At 42.6% G+C, this 12,511-nt stretch overlaps 1 protein-coding gene across 5 annotated transcripts in view; it reads left to right on the forward strand.

Moving 5' to 3' along the window:
- Positions 1-792: 792 nt before the first annotated feature.
- Positions 793-12,511, forward strand: part of gab1 (GRB2-associated binding protein 1) — a 43,655-nt gene continuing 31,936 nt past the window's right edge. For 2 of the 5 annotated variants that reach the window (XM_076147786.1, XM_076147787.1), the window contains exons 1-2: positions 794-1,236; positions 1,359-1,489. In XM_076147786.1, coding sequence (XP_076003901.1) covers positions 1,418-1,489 — 72 coding nt within the window. In that variant the 5' untranslated portion in view covers positions 794-1,236; positions 1,359-1,417. Of the gene's footprint in view, positions 1,237-1,358; positions 1,490-12,511 lie in introns of all 5 variants that reach the window. The other 3 variants (XM_076147779.1, XM_076147780.1, XM_076147785.1) reach the window with 2 other exon arrangements.

Genomic DNA, 12,511 nt, shown 5'->3' on the forward strand with positions numbered 1-12,511 from the left:
GGTGACTAATGCTGTTTATGAAAACAATATTCCAGCACCTTTATAAACATAGAGAGCGCAGTGTGTGGGACCTTTGGGTGAGAAGAGGCGGGTCCTTCCTTTGTCTTTCTCTATCCATCTGCACCCACTGTTTAGTAGTCATTCATTTAGACAGTGCATCACATGGCACTATTACACCAGGTTTCACCTACCAATCCACCATACGGCCTTTTGTTGTTGTCGTTGGTGTTTGACGAAACAAAATCGGGTTTGAAACTACATGTCCCATGTTTGAAGCACTTTACAGTTTTTCCTGCACGCTGCCGCCTCCCATTCTGGCCACACACTAAAGTCAAGTTAAACGAAGGTAAACACAGAGTAACTTCCTGCTTTAGCCTTTAAAAATTAATTCCTCACTAGCGTACGTTAGATTTAAACGTGTGAGTGCCACTATTGTTTATTGTGTTATTGTTGTTTTAATTCGGTTGTTCCTGTTGTTTTTGTTATGAAACATCTCATAAAATCTGCTGAACTGAATGTGTTGTAGAATAATAACAAGATTAAAAACTGTTGAATGAATTATCATGTATATGTATATCATTGTATATTGCGCATTGCCATTCAGTTACTGTAAGAACGTGCTATTAATAAAGCATTCTATTGGTTGCCAACAATCACCTGTCAAGGCTGAAATGCCTGTGACGCTTGTGTTGTTTTTCGTCTCTACATATAAGTTTTATTTTGAAGGGAAGCGCCAACACCTCCGGCATTGGCAGTGTAATGTGCCGGCAACTCGACACAGCGTGTTCCAGAGGAGGGTGAGTTTAGGGAAAGACGGAGCCACCCTGTCAATCACAATTAAGGAACCATGGGAGTAAACTGGTAGGGAAGATCGGCGGAACCTCTGTGTTTACCGTGAAAACTCGCTTGGTTCGCGCGTAAACGACAACTATGAACCGGCCCACTGAGGGACACGTTCAGCTGAGCTCTCCAACTGGGAATCGCTCCACTTTGTCGGGAAACGGCATGAGGCTTTCAAGATAATAACAAAAACTTAGCGACTTTCACTTGCCTGCGCCTGTTTTTTTCTTGCTACACAGCGTTCCAGATTGAAGATAATACACAAGTCAGCGTTGATATTTGTATAAAAGGCGGTGCCCCGGAGGGTTTTATCCACTCCAAACTGAGGATTTACACGATCACTAGACCAGAACTCTTGAAAATCTGGTCTGTGCATTTCAGGAGACTACCGTGTCGGTGAGTTGACTTTGGCGGTAGTAGTAACAATATTTACGGCTCTCTAAAGCACCAAATGTCACGTTTTAACTTTTTAATGTGTATTGACTTAACCGGTTGAGCCCTCTGTCAACGTTTTCCAGGTAGTAGAAGACAACCCAGTGTCCACACAAACTCCACGGAGAGGCAGAAAGGAGCAGATATGAGTGGGGGAGATGTGGTGTGTTCTGGGTGGCTCAGAAAGTCTCCTCCTGAAAAAAAGTTGAGACGTTACGTAAGTGAACTTCATATCATATGTGTAACACTGTTGTAAAGTCACTTATTACGCCGAATGCAGCCCTTTACATTGGACACACAAGTGTAAAGGTGGAGAGAGAATTCGTGCAGCGACACACACGAACACACACACGTCTAGGCCTCAGCTTGGGTCCATTCAGCAGCAAGTTTTGTCATGTTTGTCAACCTGGAACAGTGAACTCAGCACACCATGTGTCTATGCTTTGTTGTAGTCCTTTCACTGGCCAGCATAGTGAGGAATCTAACCTCTGAGTATGCAGGTAGGATGTTATTGTCCCGCTCAAGGGTACTCAGAGCTGTAAATGGGGTCAAACCTCAAACTTTTGCAATGGAAAGTCTTCTAAACTTGTCTGTGGTAACACACAGCGGCTAAAGGACACAGCAGTGCAGGGATGATTACTGTGTTCTGTTGATACTTATAGCACATTTCATTGATTTAATTCAGAACCTGTCTGACCATCTGACTGGTCGATCAACGTAATATTACAACATAATCCTTACTTTCTTAGTTGTCCACATTATTGGAAGATTATTTTCGTACCTGTGATGTAGGTGCACTTGTGATTGTATACTTTGAGTATTGTATTATAGGAGTAACACCTGCCCTCACCCTCAACAAGGCTACTAAACCGTATACCGTACCCATATAATACTGGTTTTGGCCCCCTACCATGACAAAAGACGTCTATCTATGGTGGGAGAAGTTGTTTGGACCAGGTTATGCGTCTTGTTTGTTTCAGTCTGTTCCCACCACAAACACTCCTGCAACAAATGTTCTCACACACACACATAGGCATGCAAACACACACACGCACACGCACACAGCCACAGGACTGAATCAAGGCTAGTCAAGTGTGTCATATTCTGGTCAAATGAAGAGTTAAAATTATTTACACAGCCAGACTAGACATTTCCCGAAACTTTCCAAATGTACATGCTACATATGTACGCTGTTTGTGGAACAATTGACCAAGAATAGTGTCAAAGGTCATTGAACTTTGATGTCACCTCGATCTAAATACGTTAGAAAGAGGGTGTGTCAGAGAGAAGTGCAGTAAAAGTGCCGAACACAAAAACATCTGTGACAGAATGACCCTGAAGCAACTTCTTCTTTTCTCAATAACCGACAGGGACACTTGGAAGTAAATCTGTACCTAAGACATTTTTGAATATTTGATCTGTTTATGAAGATGTGTTTGTGTTCTTTATAGCTGCGGAGCCTTGCATGTCTTCAAAAAAGCCCTCTATTGCAGATGCATTTTGTAATTTTGTTACAAAAATCACAACACTTGATCTCAAACCAACTGTTAAAATGCATAGTACAATTTGTTGACAGAGAAATGTCTTCATGTATCTGACTTTAATTGAAGCCACTGACAGAATTTTCCCTGCAGTCTTTTTCTAGCTGTTATTGAAGTTGTGACTGATTTGATGGTTGATTTCAGGAGATAAAGTTGAAGTTAACTAGCATGGATCAGGGTCTCAGGTATTGATAGGTACAAGCTTCCTCCGTTGTTGGCGTTGTTGTTCTGTCACATGAAGTTTGCTACATCACCTTATTCAGATCATATTCAATCTAAAACTCTGCATCTGTTTTAATGTGACCGTCCCAGGCAAGTTTTCAGAATCCGTATATTGACAGAGTCATTGTGAAGACTGTCTGCTAAGCTGCTAAGTTAACCTGATGATGTGAGATGTCCTTCAAGGAAACAATGTTGTGGACACCTTACCCAAGTAGTCAAATTACTAGAACTAGATGTAGATGTAGTTTCATCACTGCAAGCGTGAACTGATGCTATAGATAACAAAAGTATATCTTAACCTGCACTCTGGCACTACTATTAGACACAGTCACAGGTTATCATTGGGTTATAAGATGCTTTTGACAATTCCAATGGATGATGCAGAGGCAAAGATGCAGCTGGAAAAATTGATTATCTTTGGCAAGAAATGAGAAGCCTGATAATCTGTGTATGAATGAAATACAATTTGAACATTTGCAGTTCCTCAGACAGAGAAAGGATGCAGTTATCAGCAGCCGTGGAGGCCCTGCTCACCTGACTCACCTCTCAGGGCAAAGTTTTCCCCTGAAAGCCTGGCGCTGATTGGTGGAGCTCAAAGGTGAAAGCAGTCCAGCAGTCCTCTGTGACGACTCAGGGCCTTCTTATTCTCTCGCTCTCTGCTCTCTTCTCTCTCTCTCTCTCTCTCTCTCTCTCTCTCTCTCTCTCTCTCTCTCTCTCTCTCTCTCTCTCTCTCTCTCTCTCTCTCTCTCTCTCTCTCTCTCTCTCTCTCTCTCTCTCTCTCTCTCTCTCTCTCTCTCTCTCTCTCTCTCTCTCTCTCTCTCTCTCTCTCTCTCTCTCTCTCTCTCTCTCTCTGCTCTCTGATTGTGACCATTTCATTTCCAGTTCCCATCTGGTTCCCCTTTTCTGTGGCCCTCTTGTGAAATCCTCCTTAAAGACATTGCTTGAGGACTGGTAACTGCATTGCACCCACACTGTGTGGTATTATCAAAGGAACAGCACAGTATTGCACATTATATTTTCACATGTTAGCATATCATAAAGAAGTGTCATTCAGAGGAAAATCACGTTAAGCGGTTCTGTTTAACGTGATTTGTGTCCATGCAAATTTCTTAATGCCTTTATGCAAATCATATCATTTAGTAGTTTGAGCAATGCTGACTTGTTGTTACAAAGCCCTGCTTAGTTACAAAATAGGTTCAATTGCCTGATTTGGTCCATTCTCTCTCTTCCTGCTCTCTTCTGCACGCAGCTACAAGAGCTATTCTAATCCTTTAGTGCGCTGCCATGCACCCATCGGAAACAGATTAGGATTTTGTAGTACACTCAGTCCAACCCTTTATAGGGCCTCAGAGCTGGAGAACGAGCCTGCATGGTAGGCCGGAAGAAGGAAAATATTGAACCCTGAAGGTCCGACTCTGATGGCCGTAAAGGGAGGCTGAGAACACATTACATGCTGGTCCAGAGTTAGTCAGTTGTGAGAAAATGTCTTCACTGTAAGTCTTCACCTCTGTACATGGGTGACGGTTAGAAAAAAATTGGCGACCAGATGCAGAGAAATATGTAAACAACAAAAGTGACACTGTGCGGTCAACACAAACAAAGACACGGCTTTTTGGTTAAGCAGAGAATTCGTTAAATCTGCTTAGCAAGTAGAACCGAGAACAAGCGATCACTTTCTGTTAACCCCCCCTCCCCTCATGCTTGAAGAAACAAACAAGCAAACAGCCCAAATAGGATGCAACAGAGGGGCACTTGTGCTGCACTAGCCTCTTATGCTAACAAAGACAAATGATCAGACTGTGTCCTGACCACCACAATGACAGCAGTCCATTTGGAGCGAGCAGACGACGGTTGTGTGATCTGCCACGGTTTGAAAATGGATTGCATGGGCCATTAATTATTTATTGTCCATTACAAACAAATAAGCATTAAATATTTACATCTTTGCTACTACAATAGTTATCCTTACTGGTCCACCTTTGTTTTGAATTTGATAGTGTACCTAAGGTCCAAGACACACCTTTGCCATTGTGTTCAGTATAACCAAACTGTAAACAAACGTAGGGCATGAGTTAAGCTGGAAGGACATATTGGAGTAACAAGTAGCAGTTTGATCTTTAAAATGATGATATGATGAAGTCTTGCCGGAATGGAAAGACAGCAACAAAGTTGAATGGCAAAACAGATTGTTTACGACGGAACATAATGTTGGTTGAATAAGTGAATACACCCTTTTATAACCAGGCTGTAGCTATGTCAACAAGTTTCATGCTGAATTGTTCAGAGGCCTACACCTGTCATCACTGAAAGAGGTTTGAATGAACCCTAAATGAATATTCCAGAAGGATCTCTTTTGTGTGTTCTTGGCTCCTCCCAACCATAATCAAAGTCTGCGAGGAGCTCACAAAGCATCAATGGCATGTCATTGTTGATACTGATCAGAGGAGCCGGATTAGATGCACCACTGAGCATTGCTAAGACTATCACCACTCATTAGAGAATATGTGGCACCACATGGCTATTGCTTAGGTCAGGATGTCCCCTCAAAGTTGATGACAAGAGGTAGTAGAGGGAAAATAAGGAGGCAACAACGACTCCTACGGCAGCATTGAAGAAGCTGCGGGAACATGAATCTCCTGTGTTCTGCATGTCCGAGCAATAGCTAAGGAAGGCAAGAATGTGTCTGTGGCGATGAAGCCACCCGATGCTCCTCGCTGTTGCCGCCCTTGTTAAGGTTACAGCATTTGCACTGCATGCCAGTGCAACGTGCAGCCAAAGTACCCGAAAGCAATGGGGATGCACAGTGGGCTCATACAGGATCCCCAGGCCTGCTGCTGTAGTTCACAACTCACACTGTTGAAAATTGAGTAAACAACAACAGAAAGAATAGCGTTTAATAGAAGTTGCATTGATGCTTCCAGTGTTACAGGCAAACTCTTTCTAGCAGTAGCAGTCACACAGCGGCCCCACTTCAGCATGCATAGCCAGTGGGAAACGGATGTAACGAGTCACTCCCAGATGATTTGGAAAAATGTCTTATGGTGTGTCCAAATATGAACATACAGTATTTTGTCATGATGTTTGCTGATGTGTAAGAAAGCTGAAGATGAACAGCCCAAAGCATGGCCTACTGTACATCCAGGGATTTATAACAGGAGCATTTGTATGTTGGATGGTCAGATCCCCCTTGTCTAGTGAAATGACCTAAAGAGAGTGATGCACAACAGATCCCCCCCCACAATTTACTGGAGGTTTATTTGATATGGGATAGTTTTCTAAATCCAGGTGTGTAAAGTCGATCAAGACTTCAAAAAGACTCACTGCAGCAGTAAAAGCAAAAGTATTACTTCAGGGCCGTGTTAAAACCTTTACAACAAGTTTCTTGTTTTGAATTAAATTTTGTTTGTTGCAAGGTGGCATTAAAGGTAGAAAATGGTCCAATTTAAATTTACCTCACAAAATAATTCCTGTGTGTGTGTGTGTGTGTGTGTGTGTGTGCGCGTGTGTGAGAGACTTTGCATATCGACTTTATTAGCAGCGTTGGCTTGAATGTTGTCATTGTCAACACAATCAAAAATGCAACATCCGAGAGGAGGGAAGCTGTCTGAATGTTTGCAGCCGAGGGGATTTTAGTATTACACAGTAAATATCTTACCAGGCTTATGCAACCTCACAGAAGTGAGATTTAGATGTGTCAGAAGCATCAGACACTCTGCTCTCAGAATCTTCCTTTTCACACCTTTTCCTCATTACACTGTGAGTGTTATCCAGCAAAGCGTCGTGGGAATAGCAGTTTTGGGTGGGGGACACATTGTGATTTAATAATTAATCACCATCCAGTGGAAATTGAAGGGCCGAAGTGGTTTATTTTGGAGAGCTGATTTTCTCTGTGTGGTACTAGGCCGTCATTATGGGATAACAAAAGTATAGCTTCGGCATCCCTATTCCTTTTGTCTTCGTCTGCTTTTTTCTCCTGCTGTCGCTGTTGCCATGTGGTCACCGGTATGCCGCCATACAATTCCTGTCACCAGTCACGGTCGTGTGACAGCCAAGTCATCACTTTGCTCGGCAATGAACACGTCTAATATATACTAAACTATACTTGCTTGATTTTCTTTTTGTGACCAGTAGAATAGAGTCAGTTGTATCAGAGCAAGTTTGAAAGTTGCCAGATTGGGAAAAGCATGCAGGAGTATCTGTCACATGTCCTTTTTAATACAGGAGTATGCTGTATTTGTCTTTTGAGTGAGAGAGAAAAGCCATTAATAGTACTGGCAATCACTGTCAATCTCAAGTTTCTATATAGTAAAAACTAAATCCTGTAACATATGGACTGTTAATGCTATGGATGGCACTCCTTGCAGCTTTTGGCCCATATATCCCCAGGAAACGTCTCCGTCATTCCCTCTTTGCTGTAATTTGTTGCATCAGTAGAACACAAACATTGCTAGAGTGAATTGATAGGTCAAGGCTGGCGTGGAGCATTTTGTAAACAGATGTGTCTCTTTTTTTTGCTGTCACTGCTGTTTACTTTCCTGTGTTGTAAATGGACCAGTTCTCCAAAATGCCCCTCATGGTGTCATTTTAGTGAACCACTCTCGAGCATACTTTGTTTTCAAGTCTTAAACTTAAGAACACACTTTTCCATGTGTGCTCTGTTGAAGTCAGATTCTGTTGAGTGCGCCCATTGTGCTGTTTATCATCGAGGCCAACTCGAACAATTTTAAGTCCAGCTATTATGAAGCACAGATGACAGGAACGTCTGAAGTGTTTGGCACTACAAATTGCACACATCATCAGGTTTTTTTCAAGCACTTTTAGAAGCAATATGTGTTACAGCTTTTATGGCGGATGGCAGTGAGTGTCTCACATGTGCTGATGGAGTTCACACAGTATTTCTTATATAATCACTCTCGCAGACTTGCTTTGCATTGTTTCTCATGTTCCTCTGATCAGCTAATGACACCAGGCAGTATAAATAGCCTGTGTCATAGGGCGGCTTTCTATTTCTGAGTGTAGTTGTAGTCTGTTCTGGACATAGAACAGGCCACTGGGATAACACAGATGGCCAAAGATGGTCTCCACCCACTTGCAAGAAGAGCTAAGCCAGTCCAAAGGCTGTGGGGATCTGAATTCCCATCAGATTAGTGCATTTTCTTTTTGGGGAAAAAATGAGAAACAGAAGTTGGTCCAGTTTTCATGATAATGCACATTCCATGAATTCTTGCAAAGCAGGAGTAAGAGTGTGTTGTAGAGGAAAATGTAGTTTGGTATATTGCACAGTGACAATCGATCTGTGCCTGTCTAGAGAGAGTAAAAAAGAGGAGAAAGGCTGGAGGGCTCCTCAAGCAGCACCATTAGCCTGCAGTGAGAGGGACTCTCTGTTCTCTCCCAGTCTCTTTCCGTTCCCAGTACTTCTTGGCAGCCATAGACAGCAGGAATGTGCTCCTCTTTGCTGGTCTGCTGTGGAGTAAAGTTCCTGGTCCTGGATTGCTGACTCCTCAGCCTGGACTAGGATGGGCCGGACTGTACTGCGAGGCAATGCACTGGCTGATTGTTGTTTCTCTAGCACGGGGAGGGAAAAGGAGCCGCTCCCTGGCGCCCCAGCAAGGCATGGCCGCCCCTTCCTGTGTGAGGCGCTGATGGCTACCAGATGGCGGTTGAAGAGAGAGGAGGAGGGTCTCTCTCTCTCCTTTTCTTTCTCTTTTCTGTTATTTCTCTGTCTGAACTCTCTACATTCCTGTCTTCATCTTCATCTTTCTCAGTATATTAGGTTCATTCTAACAGCTAATTGTGCTCTTTGATAACAAAGGGAAGGGAACATTTAAGGAACATTGACAATGAAAAGAGTGATGGCGAACCTGATATTGTGAGCAGCCAGGTTCCTGTGGATCATGCAGGGTTTCTCTAGATCAGGTGTCTCAGAATGCATGCCATGGAGTCTGCAGCTTCACTTCAACCAAACACTTCAGCGTCAAATAGAAACAACAAATGTGATTTTGTTTGATTGTGAGCTTGTGAGTGTGTGTTTGCAGCTGAAAGATGCCTCTGTGCAATGATTTTATCTTGTAACTGTGTATCTTCAGGTCACCAATTATTATGAACTACAATATGTTTTTGATTATAGATGCGTCTTGAAAGCCATTGTTATCTGCGCTCATATTAATATTTTCTGTGTACCCATACCTTAGGGCTACAGTCAATAGTGACTTTTGCAGATAAGCGCCACAAACTGGAAAAAAGTATTGGCTAAGCTTGTGTTCATGTTCAAGTTTGCCTGACTTTACTGCAGCCAGACGTCTCGTGACTTTCACAAACTTCCTCTTTATAGGCTAGTTTATGTTAGAGGTTTCATAAGAGCAACATAGACACACAAGAACCTACCCCCGCTGGAGACTATCACCTATGCTCCATGGGACTAAACAATAGGGACTTCAAACAGCATGGTGACCTAAATAGATTGCTGTGTGGACCTGACTAACCTCCATAGAGTGTAGACCTGCTATGTGAAAGCTGTGTTTTCCATGTAGTAGTATGAGATAGCAATAGTAATGATCCATAGGCTATATGCCATGCTGTTTTGTGTTCAGCATAGCTGTCCCTGCAGCCACTGCTGCTGTGAGACCCTGATGGATGCATTCAATAATGCTCAAAAAGTGGAACAAACAACTGGACACATCGCTCTGTTAAGTCTGGAGACTAGTCAGAGACATGGAAGTTTTGTTATTGCTCATCTGTGTAATTTGAGCCTTTGAAAGCATTTAGTTCTGAAGAAATATGTGAGACTGTATCTGTGCATTTTTAACTCCTTATGTCCACCTATCTGTCTCTCTCTCTGTGTCTCTCTCTCTCACACACACACACACACAGAGCTGGCACTCCAGCTATGTGGTCCTGTGTGATCTGACCCTAGCCGCTGTGTCTGCAGCCCCTTAATATAGCCCACTGCTGTGATACTTCTTGCCCCTCTTCCTCAGCTCTGCACTGTTGGTGCGCCCTTATGTGTGCATATTTGTCCCAGTCTGAGGACAGCCGGACAGAAGGGGTGTGGGGGTGTCAGCCTGGAGACCAGATGTGAAATATTGCTACTGACCTGTGTAATTTCCCAGATGACTGTGAGTGAGACTGGGCCACCATAAAATGAATACTGTCTGCATAATCAGCCTTAATTTTCCTTTTCATTTGCTTCTTTTAACCCACCGTCTTTGTGTCCATCGAAGCAGACATCCTCAGAAGGAATGGAGTCGGACAGAGGAAGATAGATTGCTCTTTATTTGCTATTCCCCAGTGGTCCTGCTGTGGCCACTGTCCCTGATTGCATTAGAGTTACTATGGTGCTGCCCGATATCTTTGGCCTGGCCTCAAGCCAGAGGACGTGGTTAACACACACACACACACACACACACACACACACACACACACACACACACACACACACACACACACACACACACACACACACACACACAGACAGACAAGAGATGCAGTAGAGAGAGTATTCCTCTCCTGCCTGATTGGAAGCTGAGAGTGTGGACGACCTACTCCTCTTGTCCACCTACTTTCTTGGTCTTCCTGTGAACTTTCTCTGGTGGTTCTGTTTCACCAGTCGTTGCTGGTGTGTCCTGTAAACTTATGGAATATCTTGACATTTGGGACTCAAGGTCAGTCACTTTTATCACATCTTTGTTATTTAAATGCAAATTGGTAAAATCAAAGCGATAGCAGCTTTGCTTTCTGATTTGTGGTATAGCCGATATTGTTCATAAATGCCAGAGGCCTATAATATGTGGTGCAATTTATAAATGTTACAGTTGTAGAAATAGTTTTAGGTGTGCAAATGGTATTCCTCAGTTCTGCCTTAAATTGTTATTGACTTTGCAATGGGAATTTCCAGCTGACAGGTGTTCATTGTTACAGGCGCATTTGCAGACTTGAGCTGCACTTTATAGGTAATAGTTTTCCCAGCATCTCATGTACAAATGCAACTTGAAATGGCTTTCTGCTGGGAAATCTGCTGCCATATTAAACTTGTCGAGTCTCGGATACGATTGAATTACAACTGAAGTTTGTGTTGTGTAACAATTGGAACTTAGTAGTATCTGGGTGTGTTTTTGGAAGTTAGGTTAATTATACATGTCAGAATAGTCATTCTCGCGTGTTTTGTCTCTACTGTTCTGCACACTTGGCTGTGCCGAACAATTTTACAGTGGATAGGACATTCACGTCTGAAAGGAGAATTGTTTTAGCCCCTCTCTTTAGCCGCCAAGGAACAGTGTGATCATGAGAACCAAGTCTGCCATGCCAATGGAATGTGTTGAATTCTAACGATGCAGCTTTGACAAGTGCATGTGACTGCAGGAGCTTAGATTGGTGAGAGCACGAGAAGGAAAGGCAGATGGGACACAAACAGGAGAGGGTAGACGAGTGGAGCGAAGGCCAACGAGAAACATATCGGCCGAGCGTGCATCATTTTGATCTCTTACTTAGCTGAAATAAAAGTGTTATTCAAACACCTGGAACAAAAGTCAAGGAGATACTGTGAGAATGGGATATATTTTGCTGACATTTGCTGTAACCTCTCTGTGCCTATCAGTTTAATTGTTGTGGCTGAAAGTAGACTGTGATGAGAGGACTCAAACCATCCTGTGTGACATATATGAGAGGGACTGAGAGAGAATATAATACAGTCTGATTACAACAAGAAAGACTGCAAAAAATGACCATGGAGTTGAACCAAATTGACAATGACAACAAACACTGAACATTATAAGCTTCACAACTGTGTGTCATCAACATTTTTTCTTTCCACTTTTACAGCAATTTATATGTTTACAAATGTAGTATAAACTGAAGCAGAGCGTTGAAGCATAATGAACATGCACAACCCCCCCATTTCCCCATGTCCTCACCTTAATGTAGCTTCCTTCCCAAGAGGGTAATTGTTATTGACCGATGACCTGGATCCTTTCTTCGCCACCACAAGCCAATATGGATGTATCTTCACCAGCCAGTCTTGGTGGTGGAGCTATAACCAGGAGTTACGAGAAGATAAGAGAGATGTAAATCAAGTGAACAAATGTTGACTGGCAATGATGTTTGCCTCTGTCCTCCTCTACATACGGCCTTTTACGTTGCATCATGCCTTATCTGAACCTGATTAGTCACATAAGAAAATGCCGTCCTTGTACATACTGTAGGTTGTAGTTTTTCTTATCCCAGATAATCATGTAACCCAGAGATACTATATGATATATCACCCGGAAATAAAACACTATGCGAAGCAACTAAATAAGAAAACATCGGTTTCTGTGACCTTTTTGTGACATAAATCTTTATCAACTCCCCACAAAAATCACCTGAAGCCAAAAAGAAGTTTGCAATATTTCAGTTTTTATTAAAAATGTGTTTCCATTGTACATTTTCCAATATGCAACATCAAAATACACCAAATTATATAATGGAAACCAGGCTAATAA

This window comes from Genypterus blacodes, unplaced genomic scaffold, assembly GCF_046128005.1.
Source record: "Genypterus blacodes isolate CSIRO-AG114 ecotype Tasmania unplaced genomic scaffold, CSIRO-AGI_Gbla_v1 ptg000039l_1, whole genome shotgun sequence".
In the NCBI taxonomy this organism is placed as follows: Eukaryota; Metazoa; Chordata; class Actinopteri; order Ophidiiformes; family Ophidiidae; genus Genypterus; species Genypterus blacodes.